Source organism: Hypomesus transpacificus, chromosome 2 (assembly GCF_021917145.1).
Source record: "Hypomesus transpacificus isolate Combined female chromosome 2, fHypTra1, whole genome shotgun sequence".
NCBI lineage: Eukaryota > Metazoa > Chordata > Actinopteri > Osmeriformes > Osmeridae > Hypomesus > Hypomesus transpacificus.
In genome coordinates this window covers 8,730,247-8,753,318 of record NC_061061.1, presented here as the reverse complement: position 1 = coordinate 8,753,318, position 23,072 = coordinate 8,730,247, and the positions used below count along the sequence as shown (strand labels likewise).

The 23,072-nt window shown below is 47.8% G+C and overlaps 1 protein-coding gene and 1 long non-coding RNA gene across 6 annotated transcripts in view; one reads left to right on the top strand and one right to left on the bottom strand.

The window, feature by feature from the left end:
• ulk4 (unc-51 like kinase 4) overlaps nt 1-23,072 on the top strand; it is a 75,244-nt gene that overhangs the window by 22,200 nt on the left and 29,972 nt on the right. For all 5 annotated transcript variants that reach the window (XM_047028442.1, XM_047028416.1, XM_047028434.1 and 2 more), the window contains 9 exons: nt 4,817-4,950; nt 5,386-5,507; nt 8,062-8,118; nt 8,260-8,311; nt 8,467-8,561; nt 10,048-10,099; nt 10,538-10,715; nt 11,486-11,578; nt 17,213-17,261. In XM_047028442.1, the coding sequence (XP_046884398.1) occupies nt 4,817-4,950; nt 5,386-5,507; nt 8,062-8,118; nt 8,260-8,311; nt 8,467-8,561; nt 10,048-10,099; nt 10,538-10,715; nt 11,486-11,578; nt 17,213-17,261 (832 nt within the window). The remainder of the gene's footprint in view (nt 1-4,816; nt 4,951-5,385; nt 5,508-8,061; nt 8,119-8,259; nt 8,312-8,466; nt 8,562-10,047; nt 10,100-10,537; nt 10,716-11,485; nt 11,579-17,212; nt 17,262-23,072) is intronic.
• Nucleotides 253-5,301, bottom strand: LOC124473182. Its single transcript, XR_006956696.1, has 3 exons — nt 5,091-5,301; nt 4,890-4,946; nt 253-558 (listed from the first exon to the last, which is right to left on the bottom strand). It is a non-coding gene; the product is annotated as an uncharacterized LOC124473182 (long non-coding RNA).

Sequence of the window (23,072 nt, the reverse complement as noted above, 5' to 3'; positions counted from 1 at the left end):
TTTTTATTTTGAACAGATGCTCTGTGAAATAATTCATTTTCAAATGTCCTGGATACAGTCGGATGCCCGTCCATCCTTGTAGCCTACATTCCCAGCTATGACTGGTGTGAGGAAGTGCTGCCTGCTGTTCACACACTATCCCCTTATGTCTGACTGTGATCCAATCATGCTAATAAAAATGGAACAGACTTGGCCTAGTTGCTGTTTAAACGGGACAGATGTGTGTGTGTGTTTGTGTTCGCCTGTCTGAATGTACAGTCTGGGTGTATTTGTTGTGAGTGCGTGTGTGTGTACTGTAGGTAGGCAATAGCCGTGTGTGTGTGTGTGTGCAATAACTGGGTCCTCCTCTCCTCAGCCAACTGACATTAGCTCTTGGACTCGTACAAGTGTTCCCACGATGCACCCTGTCAGCACTGACCTTCGCCTCCATCTCCCAGCGAGCACGCCGTCTGCCTCCCTCACCCAAACGCTCGCCTAATTAGCTCCGCTGTGGCGCGTGTTTGCCTCGGCCCCTCTGATAACCAGCACGTCCCCGCTGTAGAGACGTCAAGCCCGGCGCTTTGTGGGGAAGGGTTCAATGGTGGAGAAAGACACACAGAGACACTTGTAGCCCAGCCCAGGCAACACTCACTGACAGTTTATACAAGGAGCGAGAGAGAGCTGCACTGAAGAAAGGTTTGCTAGCTAGGTCTTTTTATAGACAAACAAGCCCTGGAAAATGTTATAAAGGGTCTTGGACGTAAAGAGGACAGTTTAGGCCCAGTTTGGGGAGAGGAGTTGAAGCAACCACCACCAGAAATCATGTTTATTGTCTTAACTACTGTAGTGTATGACCAGGCATGATAGTAAATCCTCTATAACAGTATTTAACATACATTATAGACAAAAGCCTAACAAGTTCACCTGTTTGGATCAGATAATCAAATATTAGCTGTCTTACATTAATGGCCCAGTTCCCCAGACATATAGTAGTCCTAAAGTAAGAGAAACTGGTAATGAAAACGTTTTTAGTCTAGGACTAGGCTACATCCATGTCTGATGTCTGTCTAATTATTGTTTATACAGTAGATCAGGTCAGTTTAATTACAAATAATATAAGGCTTGCTGCCACTCCCCTTAACATAAGACCACTCGAAATTTTTGGAAAATATGCAGGTTGATGTCTGTTCTGAATACATTTTAAATATAGTGTGATTGCTTCACCAAGTATACCTTTAGAGCTGCAGCTTTTCTTATAGCACACTTTCAGTCGATGTGCGGTTATATTAGTTGCTGTGGTTTTGCATCATACCATATTAATACTTCAATATATTTTGGACACTTCCTTGGGGTCATTTGGAAAGATCTGTATTCTACATGGTTAAACCTCACATTAACTATTTACTTGTTCATTTTTGGAAAATGTATTGGATGTTAAAATCCCATTCTGTCAAGTAAACATGTACTGTTATTTAAAAACTACAGTGTAGACCATAGACACAGGAACGTAGGAAGAGTCCAACGAGAGATTTTGCAGTCTTGCCAGTAACGTTAAGGAGCTGCATACCTTTCTCATCTGCTTCTATCCTGATTGTTAGATGTTTGTGCAGCATATAATGAGGGGGATTGCTATGCACTGATTCCGATAATATCTTAGACTGCAGAGAAAGCCCTGATTATGGAACGTAATCACACACACACACACACAGAGCCCTGATTGGGTTATTGCCGTGAATTGTGAGCAGGGCTGAAGAAAGAAGGGCTGTTAATTCCAGGCTCAGTGTTAATCTATCCGTGACTGCAGAGAGGGAGGCAGAGAGACACAGACCAGCAGTGTGCTTAACAGTAACGCTGATTGTGGAGAACGTCTGTCATCAGCAGAATATTTGATTCTCACACACTCGCGTCTAGTTTGTAGGCCAGACTTTCATTCCTCTATGTCTAGCAATCTATAGTTACCGTGGTGACTCTCTAGTCCCGTTCCACCCCTGCTCCCTTGCTGTTCCAATTACAGAGCGGATGCATGTAGGATGTTCGCACCTCCCAACCCTGACACCTAGGAGGAACAGTCATTCACTGGAGGGATCACACCTTTCTCCCTCCTCTTTCTCCATCTCTCTCAAACACATCTTTTTTTTCCCACTTTACCTCCCCTCTCTCTCTCTCTCTCTCTCTCTCTCTCCCCCTCCCTCCCTCCTTCCCTCTCTCCCTCCTCAGGTGATATATCAGTAATAATGCTCTGGCGTCTTGATCCTGACAAGCTGTAATGAAAGTACTTTAGTATCATCCATATGGTCCTGGATGTTTCATATCCTCCCCTTCCCTCCAGAGACCCAAGCTTGAAAAAACCCTCCTCTCACACATCACCATGATGTAGCACATTAGGTCCATAACACCAGATATATCCTCCAGCACAGCGGCTGTCACCTTGACTATCTGTAAAATCACGTTCAAGCACACTTCTTTACCTGCCTGCCTATTTCTGTACCTGCCTATGTGTTTGTATACCGGCCTATATGTTTGTATACCTGCCTATATGTTTTTTTACCTGCCTATATGTTTGTATACCTGACTATATGTTTGTATACCTGCCTATATGTTTGTATACCGGCCTATCTATTTATATTCCTGCCTATCAGTGACAATACCTTACTATCTATTTGTACACCTGCCTGCCTATATACAGTGCCCTCCAAAAGTATTGGAACAGTGAGGCCAATTCCTTTATTTTTGCTGTAGACTGAAAACATTTGGGCTTGACATCAAACGATGAATGTGAAACCAGAGATCAACGTTTCAGCTTTTATTTCCAGGTATTTACATCAGGATCTGATGCACAAATTAGAAAATATCACCTTTTTGTTCGAACCCACCCATTTGTCACGTGAGCAAAAGTATTGGAACATGTGACTGACAGGTGTGTTTTGTTGCCCAGGTGTGTCCTATTACATACATTATTCAATCAATAAATACCACAGAATGTCTACACTCAGGTTCAGATTGGGTAAGATAGGTTTTGTCTATGCAGACTGTATTCAGAGGTGAAAACAACATGAAAACCAGAGCGCTGTCTTTGGGTGAAAAACAAGCAATTGTGAGTCTTAGAGAAGATGGAAAATCAATCAGAGCCATTGCAGAAACATTGGCCATAGCCAGTACAACCATTTGGAATGTCCTGAAGAAGAAGAAAACTACTGGTGTACTAAGTAACAGACGTCGAACAGGTAGACCAAGGAAAACATCAGCAGTTGATGACAGAAACATTGTGAGAGCTGTAAAGAAAGACCCTAAAACAACTGTTAGTGAGATCAGCAACAACCTCCAGATGGCAGGAGTGAAGGTATCACTATCTACTGTTCGCAGAAGACTTCATGAACAAAAGTACAAGGGCTACACCAGAAGATGCAAACCACTCATTAGCAAGAAGAATAGGAAGGCCAGGCTGGAATTTGCCAAAAAGTACAGAGATGAACCTCAAAAATTCTGGGACAAAGTTTAATGGACTGATGAGACAAAGATTAACTTTTACCAAAGTGATGGAAAGGCTAAAGTTTGGAGAAAGAAAGGAACTGCTCATGATCCCAAACACACAAGCTCATCTGTGAAACACGGTGGAGGTAATGTCATGGCTTGGGCTTGCATGGCTTCTTCTAGGACGGGCTCATTAATCTTCATTGAGGATGTAACACATGATGGCAGCAGCAAAATGAACTCGGAAGTCTACAGAAACATTTTGTCTGCCAATTTAAGGAAAGATGCAACCAAACTGATTGGCAGAGCCTTCATCATGCAGCAAGATAACGACCCAAAACACACTGCCAAAACAACAAAGGAGTTCATCAGGGGCAAGAAATGGAAGGTATTAGACTGGCCAAGTCAATCTCCAGACTTAAACCCTATAGAGCATGCATTTTACCTGCTTAAGAGGAGACTGAAGGGAGGAACCCCACAAAACAAACAACAACTGAAAGAGGCTGCAGTGAAAGCCTGGGAAAGCATCAAAAAGGAAGAATGCAAAAGTTTGGTGACATCAATGGGTCACAGACTTGCTGCAGTTATTGAAAGCAAAGGATTTGCAACTAAATATTAAGTCTTATTCACTTAAATATGTTTTAAGTATATCTGTTCCAATACTTTTGATCACATGACAAATGGGTGGATTCAAACAAAATGTGATATTTTCTTAGTTGTGCATCAGATCCTGATGTAAATACCTGGAAATAAAAGCTGAAACGTTGATCTCTGGTCTCACGTTCATTATTTGATGTCAAGCCCAAATGTTTTCAGTCTACAGCAAAAATAAAGGAATTCGCCTCACTGTTCCAATACTTTTGGAGGGCACTGTATACACCTGCCTATCTGTTGCAACAACTGCATATCTGTTTCTATACCTGCCTATCTATTTGTATACCTGCATATCTGTTTGTATACCTGCCTATCTATATCTATACCTGCCTATTTATTTCTATACTTGCCTATCTGTTTGCATGACGTCTTCACTGCTTATCTGTTTGTATGCCTGCCAGACTGTTGACAGCACAGCCACCGTGTGCTCTGACCTGTACTCCTAATTATTCACGTATCAGTCAGGGCTCCAAATCAGGCCCTTAGCTAGCTCCATCACAGCCTCTGTGTCAGTCCCAACTTCTCAAAACCGGTCTGCATCGATTTGGGAATCCATGACCTCTTTCTCGGATCCAAATAAGTAGTTGTAAACAAATACAATTCATCGACAGTAATGTTTCGGACTCATTTGGCTGTGGATGGGCGATATGGATCGGAGTTGGATGGGTGCCGGGGTGATGAATGGTAATGTGTGGTCTGTGTGCTCTTGCAGGTTGGTGATGTACACAGAGAGAGACATCAGAAAGAGCACACCTTCACGGGAGCAACAAAGCAGCAATGAATACCTGTCAAAATGCCTGGATCTGCTCATCCATCACCTGCTGCAGGAGCTGCCCAGCATCCTGGGTAAATCAATCAACAAAACACACACACACACAGGCTCATAAGCCAGGCACGTATACACACACACAGACCAACACAGGTTTTTGTGTGCTTGCATGTGTACATGCATCAATGCCGATTTGATTGGCCCGGTCTTTAATTACCTTTCTGATTGGATCCCGGACTGATGGGCCAGGTATTGACCTGTTCTTGGCGTCTGGTTGGTACATCAGTGCTGCTACACGGCACACAGGGTGGGGGATTGAGGGCCTCCACCTGCCGTCAAGAGACACCCATACGGGCCTGGTTCTGATCTGGAAGGATCCAGTAGATTCTGTTTCCAGCTGTTATTTATTATTTTATTATTTTATATATTTTTTTCGTGAGACCTTACCCTTTTATTGTTTTCTCAAGTCTCTTTTCTTTCTTCTGTTGAACTCGTCCTCTTCTCTCCACCAGAGGACATCTTGGGAGCTCTGGGCAGCATTGTGGGAAGGAAACATCCCTCGGCCTCCCAAGCCAGACAGCTCAAACACACCCTGCCCATGATGACTGTGGTTCTGCACCTTCTCACATCCCAGGTTCGTGTGTGGCCCAGGGTGTGTGTCGGTCTAGATATGGGTGTACCCATATGTGCTTGAACTAGACTGAAGTGATCCCTTGTTGAGGTGGTATCTCAATCAGCCCAGATCGGTGAGCGAAACAGGTCAGGACAGTTCTGACTGTTCAGACACATACTCTGAACAGCCCTCAACTAGCTTTGAACATCAGTAGCACTGCCACACTCCTGCCGTTGTCATCAAGATGTCGTTCAGTCACGCTGTGAAGCTTCCCACAGATGCTGGTTGATAACCTGCAGTATTTTAAAACATCAGGCTATATTATTACGTTTCTAAGATAATATCCATGGTTTGAGGAAGTATATGATCTTTTCCCAGCTAGGGCTAATGGTATAGAGAAAGAGAGATTAGCATCAGCAGGTTAGCTTCAAGACAGAAACGCCCGCCTGTTCCTCACTCAGATCCTTATCAGAGAGTAGAGATCACTAATCAGCCAATCCGAGCAAAAGCAGAGGAAACTGCTAGACAGAACACCCAGAGCGAATTAGATTACAGGATCCTGGTGCTGTATACTTACCGTCACACACACAGCGTCAGTCTCACAAACACACCATGGCACACATTAGCTGTCACACTCATCAAGGAGGGAAATCATCACCAGGACAAATAAAGGAAGGGATGATTTCTGGGTAAATCAAGAGGAAAGGATCTTCACACCCCCTGAAATGTGTGGCTCAGAAATGGACGTTTTCCTTCACATGTAGTCATTTTGCAGAGACTTTTATCCAAAGCAATGGAGCAGCCCATGCAGCAGATAACCAGCTAGAATAGGAGTAACAGTTCCAACAGTGTTACACTGATTAGTGCCAAGGAAAAGTCAGTTTTTTTACAAGACACAGTGCAGTCATATTTCAAGTACAATATAACATTCTTTCACAGATACAGTCTGTACCAAAACAATATGATATCACAATTTCAACGTAAAAAACGATTTGCATAAACCAATTAGTCATGTACAGAGGTTGCCCTTACATCCAGTGATGACTCATTTTAGAGTCTGAAGAGGTGATACGTAATCTGTAACCTAAGCCCAGGTAAATTTACCAGGAGATAAGATATATATTAAATATATTTTTTTTTACTATTAATTTGCAACTATGAATGTGGCCTGGTTTTCCCTGACTCCCAGCGGGTTTACATCGCAAAATAAATAAGTAAAAAAAATAATATGAAAAGATGCCTATTCATATTTTTCTAGGCCTACCTAAAAATATGATTCTGGCTACGCCCCTGGTCTGAGGTGCAAAGACTTGTGACATTTTGTAAAAAATGACACCCAAGCATTCGTATCTTTCAATTCGTCTTATTTCTGATGATCTCAGCTCAACGGGGCTATGATTGACAGGAGATTTCAGCAGCCATGTCAGGTAAAACCAGAGCCTGAAAAAATTGATGTCTTCATTCCGGGTAAATCATTTCCTAATATGTCATCATCGCACTCTGAGCCAACAGATTGAAATGTGGATATTAGGTCGGGAGTCATTCAGTATCAGAATTTTCTGTTTGGCCTAAACTCTATCGTCCCTTCGTCAACAAGTCATGATAAGAAATGTGCAGAATAGTTGTCACGAGTGTCTGATAAATTGCATTTAGAAGTTATTTAGATTAGTCATTCCATAGTCAATCAACCACATTTTGGCCAGTCCTCAAATTATACGTAGTAGGATTGGCAGGATATGTAGGCATAGACAGACAAGTACACAGATGCAGACAGGCAGGCAAGCAGGCAGACAAGCAGGTAGGCATAGAAAAACAGCCAGGCATGGGCAGACAGACAGGCACGGGTGAAGAAATGTAGGCTGGCATACAGGCAAACCAGCAGACAGACAATCAGGTAGGCAGACAGACAGGTAGACAGGGAAGCAGAAGGACAGTTAGACCCACTGTGTGAGGGCTGAGATAATTAACCGTGTCGAACCCTAAGAGATGCCAGTAAACAGCAGGAGGTAGGAGAGCCACGAGGGTTAAACAGCTCTTCTCCCATTCGCTTGTCCATTTCTCACGGTGACGAAGTGCGCTCGTAAAATACACTGGCGAATTGAGCCATCTCATTTTTGAAAGTAATAACATGTCACTCTGATCTATCTCCTCCGCCTTGAGCTCATTTGATAAGGTTGCATTTAGCTGTCCATTACTGCGGGTGACAGATAGCTGGAGCTAGCTAGCCCGCTAACCGCTCTTGTCAGTAATGAGCTGCTATTACAGCCGGGAGCTGCAGATGCTGCTGCAGTAGGCCACAGTTAGCTCAGTTACACAGTCATCTGCCTTCCGGGCCATTCCGACGACTCATTTAGTGTGTGTGTTGGTGGATGTCTGTGTATGTGCAAACGTGTTTGTGCGTGGCAGTTGTCAACAGGAGATTTGGGTTTTTTTAAGGTCACAAACCGGTCAGGGGAAGTAATCATTTTCTTTTCCCTCTTTCTTCCACCTAACACTACCCAATCACACACACACACACACACACACACACACACACACACACACACACACACACACACACACACACTGCATTTAGATCTTCAGGCCCCAGGTGGTGAACAAGGAGTTCCTTTCGAAGTTGGGAGCCTTGCTGGTAAGCCATTCCCACAGACACAACAGGTCAACGTGTCAACGTGATCAGAGACATCCAGGTCTAGCAGGCCTCCAGAGCCTTGGGAAGTACTTCTCCAGTGCTCTCCAATGACCAGTCTCTCTCACTGTTATGTTCCTGCAGACTCATACCGCCTCCATAGACATCAGTGACACCAGTCTGGGCACCGCTGTAGGTCAGTCTTTCCTGGGTTTTGTCGGTCACTAGGAATATTATGAGCAAAACCTCATGGCTCCATGGATTTGTGTTGAAATGTCTGCCATGCATGCTGGTGTAGTGTACTGTGTGTGGGTGCAAAGTGTGTGTGATTGGGATTGAGTTGTTCTGCAGGTTCTGCTGCCTCCGAGGAGCTGGTCAGGACCAGCCTGGCAGCCGTGGAGGCCATCACCCAGCACCCTGCTCTCCTCGGCCCCCACCACAGCACCGTGAGTCTGCCTGCCTGCCTGCCTGTCTTTCTGCCTGCCTGCCTGTCTTTCTGCCTGCCTGCCTGTCTTTCTGCCTGTCTTTCTGCCTGCCTGTCTTTCTGCCTGCCTGTCTCTCTGCCTGCCTGTCTTTCTGCCTGTCTCTCTGCCTGCCTGTCTTTCTGCCTGCCTGTCTTTCTGCCTGTCTCTCTGCCTGCCTGTCTTTCTACCTGCCTGTCTTTCTTCCTGTCTCTCTGCCTGCCTGCCTATCTGTCTTTCTGCCTGCCAGTCTGTCAGCCTTTCTGTCTGCCCTCCACACAGGGTAACTTGTGTGTACGGGGGTGGGTTGAGAGATGTCAGGATGACCGGGCTCATGTCGGAGGTAGAAGTAATAATGTATTGAGCTGGGGAGGCTTGCTGCAGAGGTGAGTTGCTAATGAATATTGACAGGAGCCGAGCAGTGAGCGGGAGGGAGAGAGAGAGAGACAGAAGGAGAACCAGAAGGAAAAGGAGAGAGAGATGGAGGAGTGTGAGATGGCCCAGTCAGGAAGCACAGGAGCCATTCCTCCGGTAGACAGTAATACAGGAAGGCACTTTAATTACTGCCTGGCAACTGTGATTAGAGTCTGCTGAGGCTTCACACACACACACACACTCACACACTCTCTCACACACACACAAACACACCACGGAAGCGGAAAACCAGAACTCCCAGAACCATAATAGTGTAGATGACAGTCCTTAAACTGAATAATTACAAATCAGTTGACAATGTACTGTATAACTGTAGTTGCCATTGCAACTATTATCCTCTCTCACCCTGTCTTCAACCCCAGGGGGAGAGAATAAACACCGGAAACGACTATTATGCACCAGTAAATGAAATGTAAAACAGGTGACAACAACACCCATCGCTTCACAAAGCATCACAAAGCCGAGTCTAACCTGTCTCTTTTGACGGATATTCGAATCAAATAGAAAAGTAGTTCCCTCTTTCTTTCTCACTCTCTCCGTCCCTCCCCCACCTTCCCACTTCAGGCTTCATATTCAAATGACGTGCGTCCTGTTCCGCATCCCGCCTCATTGAGACGAGCGGGCGCCAGACAAGCCCTTTTTTCGTTGTTTCTATGGAAATAGCCATGCTAATTCAAATTCATTGTAATTAGAAAAAGCAACAGCATCAGGTCTTTTCTGTGTGTGTGTGTGTGTGTGTGTGCGTGTTGCTGTGTGTGTTTGCGATCAAAGGACCCACGCTAACAGCGTATTTACATAGAAATTGGACCTCTCACAAGCGCTGTGTTTCATGGCTCCCAGCTTTTTATGGATTAGCCTGTTCTGCTTTTTAAAGAAATGCATCCCTTATTAGGAATTTGCATGCCGCGCATAAATGGCCCTGGCACTCAAGGAAGCCAATGGGGAAGGATAAACCGACGGCGAAATGTGTGCAAGCGCACGTGCGCGAGCGGGACTTGATGTTTATGCATGTCTGCCTGTCTCCTTTCCCCTCGAGGTGGTCGACGTTATCCTCCCCCCCCTCACCTCCCTCGTCTTCAGTAAGAACGGTGAGTAGACCTCGTCCGCCGCACACCAGCGTCCATTCGTCTGGGAACGACTTAACGTGTCACCTATAGGAATGTCACCTCAAGGAATATTTACGCGTGCCGTATAATAACCCAGCCGTAGGAGGCCCTAGGACATGATGGGCCGGCTGTCTAGGCCTGCAGGCTACAGGTGCAGGGCTGGTAGGCTCCCCTGGGGGTGACGTCACCCGCGTGCCCTCTGCTGCCCCCTCTGGTGGAGCTGCAGGACGACATGCTGCTGCCCCCCCTGTGCCCTCCCCCTCAGCCGCTCTCTGTGTCAGCTTAGCAGCACAGGAGCCATGTGTGCGTTGAGGCTCTGTGTGTGTGTGTGTGTTTGTGCGTGTATGGATGTTGGGTGGGGGAATGCGTGTGACCTTATGTGTGTGTGTGTGTGTCTTATCCCTGTGCTGTGTGTTCCAGTGGAGTGGTGTATTGTCAGCTTGCGGGTGCTGTCAGAGATCACTCTGCTGCTACTGAGCCAGGAGGCCATTGGGGAAGGAGAGGAGGGGGAGGAGAGGAGAGATGGAGCAGGACAGGAAAAGAAAAGCTCTTCAGCCAGCAGACTATTGGCTGTCATCACTGATGCACTTTTTCCACGGCAAGTATCATTGTTTCCTTCTTTCCTCCCCTCCTCCCTTCTTTCATTCCTGCCTTCCTACCATCCTTCCTTCCTTCCCGGCTTCCTGCCTGCCTGCCTGCCTTCCTTAGACTTCTTCCTTCTCTCCCCTCGCCTCCAACTTCCTCTCATCTCTCTTTCCCTCCCTTCCTAACCCTCTCCTAACCCCAGGATCCCCTCCCTCCGCCTGCTCTCTCCATCCCCGTCCCTCTGCTCCTCACTAGTTTGCGCCGCTGCAGACTTTCTCATCCCCGTACTTCATAGGACGCCGCTAATGATGTGGATGCATTATAGAAGAGAACCCATCTGCATCAGACATCTGCAGCTTCGCGCGGGGAAAGCGTGTCTGTCTGTATTTCCATCTGTGTGTTTGTGTGTGTTTGGTCTATGCTGTTTCTGCAGGGATTGATGAGTGTTGTTTGTAGTTATGTAACCGTTCCACATATTAGTGGGTGTCGGGGCGTGATGGTACTGCACTCCTCTGCTGCTGCAGATCATCACAGAGGCTTGTTGAGGAGAGACCTGCGAGAGACCGGCAGACTGTGTCAGCCCAGACTGGGTTTTAGTTAGTCACTCTGATTACTTTGACTTTGTGACTCGCTCCAAAATACTCCATCCCTGGTTACTTTTATATAACCTGTCTGTGTCTGTGCGTGTGTCTTTGTGTGTGTGTGTGTCTGTGTCTGTGTGTGTGTCTTTGTGTGTGTGTGTGTCTGTGTGTGTGTGTGTGCATGCCCACCTCCACCCCCCAGGTATGACCTCATCCTTCTGGAGCCTGACCCAGTTCCAGTTTACGCTCTCAAACTTCTGGTGTCACTGAGCGAACATAGCACCCCTGTTACCAGGTAACACGCCCAGCACACGAACAAACAGGTACACACATACAGCACACCTTTTACCAGGGAACACAACCACCGCACGCGCACAAACAGGTACACACACACAGCACACCTGCTGCTATCTAAACACAGAACACCTGTGTTGTTTAAAGGTATCATGAGACTCAGGATGTACTGTCTGGATAAAGACAGAATGAACGATGGAATAAGTGAATAAAGTTGAAAAGTCCTCTACCAGAGAGTTCGGAGGCCTGCAGTTGGAGATGACCACCTTGTGTTTACCTCAGTGTCGAGCCTTCTATCACTGCCAAGCTACAGCCTTCTGGCTCCTAGTTAGTATTCACCACACACTCACGCACACACACATACATACCCCAGGGCAGCACCTGCATTTCGTTCAGACTCCTGGATCACAGTCAAGTGTTATGTGGTAACAAGCAGGAGTAATAGCCACTGTTGAGTACATTATCAGGCCCTGTGCCCCATTCTCTGGGAGTTCCCTGCTCTCCGACAGTCACTGCTCTGTGATGAGTCACCTTTGTGTGGGTGTGTGCGTGTGCGTGAGTGTGCGTGTGCAGATTCAGGGTCTGATGGATGGGATGGGGCAGGAACAGACATGAATCCTCCCCGCGGTCTGGAGGAGTGAGGATGGAGAGAGATAGGGGGGGTGGAAGTAGAGAGGGATCGAGGGGGGAAGCCTTGGCCTGGGAAAGCGACTGATTGAAGTGTTGAGAGAGAACAGGAACAGACATGTACCCCTCTGTCTGAGGAGTGGATGGGAGAGATGCAGTGGGAAAGGATGGCAAGGAGAGAGGGAGGAAGGAAGGAGGGATGTGTGTGTGAATATGGATGAGGGTGCGGGAAAACCATGTGTTTTGTATCTCGTGTGTGTGCAGGCATTTCTGTTTGGCCCACGTCTGACGGTTTTGGACTTCCTGTGCGACTGGCGTTAATGATCCGTGGTTTTTGGGGGGGGGCAGGAAGGTGGGAGTTAGTTAGCGAGTGAAGGTGCTGAAAGTGCCAAAACCATCACAGTCAGACATAGACTTGTTAACCCAAGGATCCCATTGACTTCACACACCAAGCTTGCAGCTCGGTCAGGACAGGAGCCTGCAGGACTTTAAGACCCGAGCACTGAACCAAGAAAAGAACGGTGACAACAGAAATATGGGAGTCGGGCTAGTAATCAGAAGGTTGCTGGATCGATTCCCTGCCCCGCCAAAGTGACGTTGTGTCCTTGGGCAAGGCACTTCACCCTACTTGCCTCGGGGGGGGAATTTCCCTGTACTTACTGTAAGTCGCTCTGGATAAGAGCGTCTGCTAAATGTAAATGTAAATATCGGTGTGTGCCTCAGAGAAGGATGCGGTCGTCATCGGATGTCATTAGAACTCATGCTTCTCTGTGCTTCCGGCGGGGAGCATGATAAGGAGGAGGAAGAGGGTGATGAGGAGAGGGCGAAGTGCTGTGGAAAGTCTTCTTTTATAGAATTATGAAGGGTAATAAAAAGTCCCTATGTCTCTTATCTCCTTTCTCTCTCTCTCTCTCTCTCTCTCTCTCTCTCTCTCTCTCTCTCTCTCTCTCTCTCTTTCTCCACCGTCTCCTTGGCAGTGAAGGAGTCAACCGAACTGAACTGTTAAATTGATGTCAGCAACCTGCCACCCCCTCCTGTTGCTTGTGTTTCCCTGTCTGACAGACGGCTATTACATTTACAATGAGAAATTAAATTGCATTTGGCCACGGCTTGATAAAGTCCTATAAAAAAAGTGCAGACCTCTCTCTTGATGGCTCCCAACCTAAATTAGATTGCAAATTGGGACATTAACGGGCGACGCACAAGTATGTCTTTTCCCCCTCATTATCAGCTGTGATACGAGTTCAAACTTTCCAATTATGGGAACCTCTGACCGTTGGTGCCTTTGTGTGGTCTCAGCCTGCCTGAGCAGACGCACACACACACACACGCGTAGATACACGTGTGCACACGCACATTGATGGCGAGAGACACACACACACAGAGAGAGACAGCACCAGGCAGCGCTATCAGCCTGAACAGTTCTCCGGTGATTAGCCGAGGCAGGGAGAGGCTTTCATCCCCTCTGCAGCAGTCAGCCGAGCCGAGCCAAGCAGCGCCGTCAGGCTAACCGCTCCTAGCGCAGATAAACCACGGCCGCGCTGGGAACAGGTTAACGAAGGTTACACACTGACTAGATCAAGGCGCATGCTTACACGTCCACCTATTACAGTCGATTTGATTGGAGTTGGATAACGCTGTGCCGGTCACTGAGTCGAGCTGGCCGGCAGTGCTAAGTGGACGATCGGTCACGGTTCACCACAGGACGCCTGGTCTACGCTCACTACCAAGTGCACTTGGAAAGATTTGTATGGATGGAATCCATTTAAAGGAATATTCCCTGGAGTCTGAGTTGCCGACACGTACCCTCACAATTCCTGTCCCAATCCTCTCCTATTTCAATCCTGTTTTCTTTGCTAATAAACCGTTTGATGAGATGAGCTGGCAGAACGAGGGGGAGGTGTGTGTGTGTGTGTGGGGGGGGGGGCACTCCAGGTGTTCCTTCTGTCACCTGTACGCTGCATGGCTCTGTTCTGCTCCTGTCTGCTCTGCTCCAAAATGATTGGACTGGACATCAGTGTGGGAGCACTGTCAGTATAAATTTGACCCCTGTCTGTGTGGCTTTGTGTGTGTGTGTGCGCACTGTGTGTGTGCGTGCTGTGTGTGTGTATGTGCACCGTTGTGGGTTTGCGTGTGGGTGTGTGTATGTGTGCCTGTGAGCACCGGTGTGTGTGATAGTAATCATTTCCGACAGATGGTGGGCCTGTGTACCTGGACTGACTACTTCAAATTCACAGTGTGAGTGATGCTTCATGCCGTCGCTGTTCAGCATGAAGCCAGTGTCTGGCTAGGTGTACACACTGTCCAACAAGCACTTCTAGGATTGATCGAGGCTTTTGGCTAATCTAATGAGCATTATGTGGATGTTGTTTTAAGGATGTATTTCTATGTCACTACTGATGATTTTAGAATATGCCGGTTGGTAACAGAGCTGTTCAGTTCCAGTCTATTAGTGCACTGGTGGTTATCGGCCTTGTGGGGATATGAGTGAAGAGTGTCTCAGTGTGTTGGCATTCTGCAGTCTGGAGAGCCTGTGCTAGCTGGCCTGAGTGTCGTGAAGGCGGGGCTAATCATCTGAATCTGCCACATTCTCTTGTCACGCACGTCCGATAGGGAACAAGACCAGAGGGGCCGTCTGGCGTCATGGTGATGGGGAGCGTGGCGTCCACCCGTTTATGAAGCGCTAGCGTCTCCAGGCTGACATTTACACTGTGCAAATGCCACGTCCTCACTCCGCCTCACTTCGCCACGGAAACGGCTGTTCATGTCCCCTTAATATGTTGAAGATCAGGTCACAGATTACTGTCTGGACCGACTGTCTGCTAGCCTGGAGAACGTGTGGTACAAACTGAACGACTGAGGTTTGAGTCGCAAACCTGTTGGGTAAAAGGGAGAGGATTACATGCCATTGACTTCATCACTCATGTTTGACACAAAAAAGATTCACTCTGTCTTACAAACTGAGGCATGTTGACTTAGTGTGACCCAGGCAGTCCTGATCTAGCTGTTCTATAAATCAGTGCCATGCTGTTACAGTGGTGTGAAATAATGTTAATTTAACTCGGGGTGCTGTAATGAGGGTCTAATGGAGCATCAACCGAGCCAAGAGCCAGCCAGTGTCATGGGGCCATGGCCTGGTGTTTAGCCTCCTCTGTAGGCCTGTCAAAGGGATACACAAGCTCATCCATCAGCCTGGGCGACTCCCTATCCATGTCTGGAGCCAGGATGATTACCGCCTGTAAGCCAGTCTTCTAGCTTGCGCGGTGAGCCAGATCAGTGTGCTCAAGCAGGTCTCCCTAGCCTGCTAGTCTGCCCAGCCAGATAGCTTTACCTTTTTGCCATTTTACCCAAATAGCTAGCGTCCCTAGGTAGTTACACTCCCAAGCCTGTTAGCCTACCTAGCCAGCAAGCCTCCCTAGCTAGCTACTCTCTGCAGCCTTCTAGCCTACCCAGCCAGCTTGCCTCCCTAGCCTTCCTGCCTACCCAGATAGCTAGCCTCCTTAGCTAGCTACTCCCCCAAGCATGCTACCCCAGGGCTGCCAACTCTCACGCATTGGCCGTGAGACACACACATTTAAACCAGTTCACACGCTCTCACGCCACACCTTGTATATCTCACACTGAAAAGAAAACGCCAACCAAGTAGCCCTGCAAACGTTGTAAACAGTAACAGATAAGGCGCAGGTACACGGAGTGTAGCAACATAGACGTGCGAACTGCAAGGAACATTTTGGTTGGCCCCACCAAATCTCACTCCAATGTTTTTGTAAAAGTTGGCAGCCCTGCTACCATACCCAGCCAGTTAGCCTCCCTAGCTAGCTACTGTCCCTAGCTTTGAAGCCTACCTAGCCAGCTAAGCCCCCTAGCTAGCTTCTCTCCCTGGAAAGCCCTTCTCCCTTGCTATATCAGACCCAGTTTAGCCTCAGTATTGCTCTGACCAACAGGAGGTCAGATCACTGACGCTGAGAAGGATGGGGGGGGGGGGGAACGGGTGGAGAGAGAGGGAAAAGAACGTTAAAAAAAGAGGAGGAGAGTGTAGGGTATTGTGAGGGGCGCTCCAGGTTAGCTTTCTATTTGACCTTCGTTTGTCGAGTTGTCCCACTGCAGCGAAGATTTGCTCTAATGCAGAGGTATTTAGCCTTATCTGGTACTCTCCACAATGGTTCGACTGCAACACAGAAACCATTTTTCGGAACTGTAGAAGGGAGCCTCCAAGGAGGCAGACGCCAGAGAGCTCTGGAGAATGTCTCCCCAGCCTCGCCATACATCATACTTATGTGGAGAGCTGCTGTAATTAATTTTTCTGAGGGTGACCTCTAGCTCATTTATATCTACCCAGACTGCCTCTGTGCTACGTTTGGTCCTCTGTGCACCTCCACACACACACACACACACACAGTCTCTCAACACACACATGTACCAGCAGTAATTGGTTGGGAATCAAAAGGCCTTAATCAATAAAGCAGGGCTCGTCGGGAGAGTGGCGTCATCTCTAATAAAGACGTCCATTACTCCTGGGCTCCGAGGTGTCAGACGTCTCTCGCTCTCCCCCGTCGCGCCATCTCCCTCTCCTTTCCTTCTTTACCTCCGTTCCCAGTCAATCAATCAGAGGAGGTTTCCTCACATGACTGATCAGAGCTCTCCTCTGTGCGGGGCTGGGACCCAGCACAGCTGTCTAATGAACTAGTAGCCCCCCTCCGTAGCCCCGCAGGGCCCCAAGACGGCATCCCGGGCTCCAAACTAATGAAGACAGAACAGGCCTCTGTGTTCTACGGCGGTAAACACGTCTGTGTTCTGACGGGAAGTAGCGCTCGGCTGGATTCTCAGACGTGGGCCTAATGCCAAAGCATGTCAAACATCTCTGGGAGAGAACATGGCCTGAATAACTATCGGGAGGCGGATTGATTAGTATTGTCTGCCCGTGTTACGTCGCTTCTCTTTAACCTCAACGCGCTTCTCAGGGCTCCGCAGTAATGTCTGTTGTGTTTCTCTCTCTCTCATTCTGCAGGCTCATCAGCCCGAGCCGCATCCTGCCTGTGGTGTTCCAGATCATTGCGGTAAGGATCCCCTCTTTCTATCTGTCTTCCCTCCACCCCTCTCGGTCTCTCTATCTCGGCCTATTTTTCTCTCTATTTGTCCGTCTCATCATTTCTGTTTCTCTCCGGGCTCGCTCTCCTCCAGTGTTTCCCCTGTCTGCCTCAGTCTGGATTTATTTATCACCTCCACTTTGTCTTTCTCTTGTGGTCGGGCAGGAAAGCGATCTTGGACCAATAAATGGTTTGTCAAATTCCCACTACAATACTGCGCTCCTTCTCCCCTTCTTACAAAAGGCCCGGGGTGTAAAATGCAGCCAAAGGAGCGATAGGATGAAAGGGCCCATTACAAACCCTGCTGGTTCAGTCCCCTCTCTTTCTTTCTTTTTTTCTCTTCTGTCATGAAAATATATGACTCACATTGGGCGGGGAGGACTTTGGGCTATTGGAACATAATTCAAAGTATTTTTTTTTGCGGGGGAATTCTGCTGGGCTAGACTTTGTAGCTCGTAAATGCCCCCCCCTTAGCCTGGCTGCGTCTCTCTTTCTCTCCCTTTCTCTCTTTCTCTCCCTTTCTGTCTTTCTCTCCCTTTCTCTCCCTTTCTCTCCCTTTCTCTCCCTTTCTCTCTTTCTTTCTCCATAATCATCTCAGCCTGTTTGCTGAAGCTTTATTGATTTATTATGCTAATGCGGCTCGCCACCGATGACCTATCAGGGTGCATGTTTAATTGAGTGACAGAGCTGAGGGTGGGGCGGGAGGGGGGCTTTGATTAATGGAGTGAAAATATGAAGTCCACCCACATTTAAAATGACACACATAGGTTACATATTCAGCCGACCAATTGATGTTGCAGTAAACATTCAGTCTCTCTTCCTGACCTCCCTGTCCCCTGCTGTAGTAAAACATAGTGTTTAATGAAGGCGACGCTTCACTGCCCTCGCCGACACCACACTGCAGCCTGTGAAATGCCTTGCTTGTAAAAGCAGCGCAACGCACTCTGAATTACCCAGGCGTGGATTGATTAGTGCTGTCTGCTCTCCATAGCCCTCTCGCCCTTAAGTTAGTTAGTTTGACTCTCCTTGAAGAGTGGGACATGGTATCTCAGACACACACACTCACCCTCCACATACGTGTGCCTTCCCTCATCTGTGTTCATAGGTTGTGCCTGTGCTGTTGTATTGGATAGTAATTGCGTTGGTCTGTTTATTTTGGATAGTTTGTTTTGATTGCTAGTTGTGTAGAACTGTTGTCAGGTAATCATTTCATTGTATATTGGTTGTGTTGGTCTGTAGTTATGTTGCACTGGTGGTTGTATTGGACGTTGTTTGTGTGTGAAAACACAAACAACATGTTGTCTTTGGTAGTACCGAACAGTGTTTGTGCTAAATAGGGGCCGTACTGTAGGGTAGTGGTTTTGTTGGGTTGTGTTTATCCAAACCACTAGCCTCTGCAGAAGTGAAATAGACCTCTTCTCTCTCACTCTAAAGTCCATTTCAGCAGTTTCCCAGTCAAAGTGACATTGATTTGGCCCCAGAGTGGTCAGGAGACGAGAGGAGAGGAAAACGATGGGAGGGGGAGAAAGCCTAATGGAGATCAGTAATGAGTGCAGCGAGGAGAAGCCGATGTGATTGGCAGGGCCATTGATTAAGGCTGGCCGCATCAGCACTCCTGATCCTTAAAGAAGAGCCATGGGACCGTCCCTGTTCTTACCTCCGGCCCCTCGCGCCCTGGCCAGCACAGCTAGCCCCCTTTGCCACTCAATACCCGCTCTGTCTCTCTCACTGCCTGTCTGTCTCTTTGGAAGGCCTGGCTTGCTTGTGTGTGTGTCTCTGCCTGTCTCACTCTCTGTACGCCTGTGTGTCAGCCTGTATGTCTCTCTGCGTGTTCACCTACCTGTGTGTGTGTCTGTCCGTCTATCTACGTGTATCTACGCAGTGTCTCTCTGTTTGGAGTAAGTGCAGTGAGGGAGAGGCGCCGAGCCTTTAACGACTATCGAAGAGAGGCTTGGACGGTTTACTGCCCTGACTGTCAGTTTGAGACACATCAACAGGCTTTGTTTAAAGGCTAAAGGCAGCGGTCGACAAGAAAAGCACAACAGCAGACCGCTCCACCTAATTGCTCCGATCCCCGCGTGGCGCGTGCTGAATGTTTAGTGGAGGTGGTTGGGAAAACAGTCAGCAGCACCGACGGAAGCTCTGTGCTGTCTTTCTGGGTTCGATATAAAAATAAATAGTTTGAGGAAAAGCCTATCAAAATGTCATGCTCCCTCCAAGAAGGATCGATGCCATTTTACAGTGTGAGACGCCACGTGGTCGGTTTTGCCTCTCTGATTCCCTCTGCTCTCATTAACAGCTGAAAAGAATCAACTGAAAGGAAGAAAAGGACTGCAGTGCGACAAATATCGATCTCAGGACCGAATTATCTCTAGAAGCAAGTAGCTAGGCCCGGAGCGGAGTTAAACACAATCTCTCCGTCTCACGGCAGCTGTTACATCTCACGGCAACTCAACACCTCTGCCAGTCATCCTTTGGTCCGCACAGTAGTTCAATAGCTGCATTGCAACGGGAGTTGGAGGCAATGACTGTTGCTTAGGGAACTGTACTGTACAGTAGCTATTAGTGAGGCAAGCTTAGCCAAGCCATTCAGGTGTGCAGGTAAGAGTGTGAGGGGTTGGAACTAGGCCAGACACATTCAGGTGTGCAGGTAAGAGTGTGAGGGGTTGGAACTAGGCCAGACACACTCAGGTGTGCAGGTAAGAGTGTGAAGGGTTGGAACTAGGCCAGACACTCAGGTGTGCAGGTAAGAGTGTGAGGGGTTGGAACTAAGCCAGACACACTCAGGTGTGCAGGTAAGAGTGTGAGGGGTTGGAACTAGGCCAGACACATTCAGGTGTGCAGGTAAGAGTGTGAGGGGTTGGAACTAGGCCAGACACACTCGGGTGTGCAGGTAAAAGTGCGTGCATCCTAAATTTGCTATACCTTTACACAGTGTAAATAAGACCATAAAATGCATCTAATATTGCTTTTTGAGGGTTTTTAATAGCAGTTATTGTATGACTGACATGCACTGCTGTAGGGCTGTATTGGCACAGACCTGAATCATCAAACCCCTTTGTCACTGGTCACTCAGACATTCGTCTGGGACAGTCGTCCATTTGCACCAGAAGGACTCACACCACTGTGAGCCTCGACCGCCCACGACCCTGTCGCCGGTTCGCCGCTTTTTCTTCCTCGGACCACTCTTGATCGAGTGCAGACCTGGAACACGCCACAAGAGCTGCGGTTTTGAGATGCTCTGACCCTGTAGACTAGCCATCACGATGTGGCCCTTGTCAAAGCTGCTCAAGTCCTTACGCTTACCCGTTTTTCCTGCTTCTAACTCGTCAACTTTGAGGACAAAAATGTTTTGCCTTTCATGCCTGATACATCACGCACACTGACAGCTACCATGATAACGAGATAATCAGTGATTCACTTCACCTGTCAGTGGTCTTAATCGGTGTAGTTCTAAAGAGCTTTTCATGTCATGTTTGATATGCTTTTGTTTCTTATTTTACGCATGGCGTGTTAATATTGGGTCCAGTCTTGTGCGATTGATACTTTAAAGGTTTTGCACAGTTAGTGCATGCAGCAGATCCAATTGTGTCTCCATATTCCTTCGTCTTCCAAAGGTGTCACGTTTTGGTCTGCTGCAGCCACTGAGCAAGACGGTGATGGTCCAATTACAATTTGTATTTGTCTTTCACATAGCGGGTGTCTCTATTTTAGAATGCAGATTAGATGTATATAAGGAGACGGTCAACCAGTCACTTTGAGTTTTGGATACCTTACGAATTCCAGTGCGTTAGGTGCCTAGTACAATTTCATTGCGACTGCCTTTGTTGATGGTTTCTCTGAAGATACGTTTTAGTATTGATTTTGTTTCATTATCAGTACGTATTGATTAGGTTATTATTTAAAAAATAGACGTATTATTTTGCATTTCAAGTCACTGGTTCTCCTCGTACGTATCTCACACACTAAGGCAGTGAATACACTGAGCTAGTTGGATTGATACGGCTATTAACTGTTCATAGACATATACGCTTTTGAACTAGGTCAACTTGAGGCCTCTGAGTCATTATTTCAGTTGGGCTTTCAATGCTCCCTAGTTTTACCGTAGCCTCTGGGGGTCCATTTGTGTACTGTGACGGTGGTTTATTCCATATCCATAAAATCAAATTAACAGCTGTTTAGTGTATAAGCTTGTCTTGAGATCGGTGCCCTGATCAAGCATAGGAATGATTCTTACCTACATCGGAGATATGTCGTTGACCCTTTAGCGCAGGACGTTACAGGTAACAATATCTGTACTTTTCAAAGTTGGAGTCAGATATTAATGAGTCAATCTCCCTGCCATCAAATCAAATCGTCTTTCAGTCGGGGATGAGCAAACTCTAACGTCTCCGTCCTACATAGCTAAGACTATGTAAGACTACTCCTAAGACTCCTCAAGTGGAGGGGTATCCTGCTTGAAGAACAGGCCATGATGCAACTCCCTGCGTATTGTAGAAACCGTAGCATACAGTGAACGCTCACTTCAGATCTGACACACGTGAGTTGGAGCTGACTGTATAGGGCCAGCGCTGGGTCCGTCACCGGCCAGAGAGAGCCTCATCTGAGCCCGCTGCCAGGCTGGGTGGTGGAGGTCTCACCTAGACCTCCAGCACAGCCACACTCTGGTCTGGTGGGGTTGGGTCCTGAGGAAGATCTGAGCATGACTTGGTAGACAGACAGATGGGCAGACAGATGGGCAGACAGACAGATAGGCAGGAAGACAGGTAGGCAGGCAAAGATCATGTCCCAGCTCTGGGCTCCACAATCCCACCACATATTACACTACTGATCAGATAGAGGGAAAAAAACCAGGGCATCGCAGAGAGGGAGGGAGGGTGGGCGAGGAGGAGAGTTGAAAAGTTGCTCATTTCCCGTTATCTTGTTTCCCGGAGACTTGAGAGTTGAATCTCAACCGTGCGCCGGAACGGCATACTTTTCTTTAGTCACATTTCTTAAAGGTTACACTCCACCTGCACCCAGGATGCTAACAAGCTGGGAGCGGGCCAGTCAATAAGAAGCGATGTTGCCATTTATGTATTCCTTAAGGACTTGTAATATATGCATGACCCTGCACCCTGCTCCTCTCAGATGGCCTAGCCCAGATAGCTGTTCCGGACCTGGGCCTTGAGACTCCTACACTCCCCCTGTTCCTCCGGGGGACTGTGGTGGACCTTGGGGGAACCTCTCTCTCTCCATCTCTACCTCTCTCCCTATCAAGTCTTTTTGGAGCACTATTACGCCTTATCCCGGACCTTAATTATGGCCTTCATTGATTTTGGTGTGTGTGTGTGTGTGTGTTTCCTTCTGTCTGTGTGTGTATATCCCTGCCCTGCTCACTAGATAATTATGCAGCCTTCAGACAGGAAGTCAAGGATCATCAGCTCCCCCCATGTCCCAAAGTAACCTTCCCCTCTTTCTCCTCCTCTTCCCACTCCCTTCCTTCCCTCCCAATCTCTCCCTCCCTCTCTCCCTCCCCTCCCGAGCCAGACCACACTCCCCTTGCTCACCTGAAACCTTGCGTCTTAGCTTAGCGTAAAGAAAAACTCAATTTCCCAGCAAGGAGCGCTGCACACATGCAGATGACTGTGTTTTCTTTTTTTTCTCATCACAGCTGGGTCCTCCTGCCAGCAGTCGTGGCAGTAATGTATGTGGCGCTCAGGGGAAGGCAGAAGCTAAACTCCTGTATGGGAGGGGGTAGGGGGGGGGGGGGGCAACAGCTATCTTCCCTCAGCTGCAGTC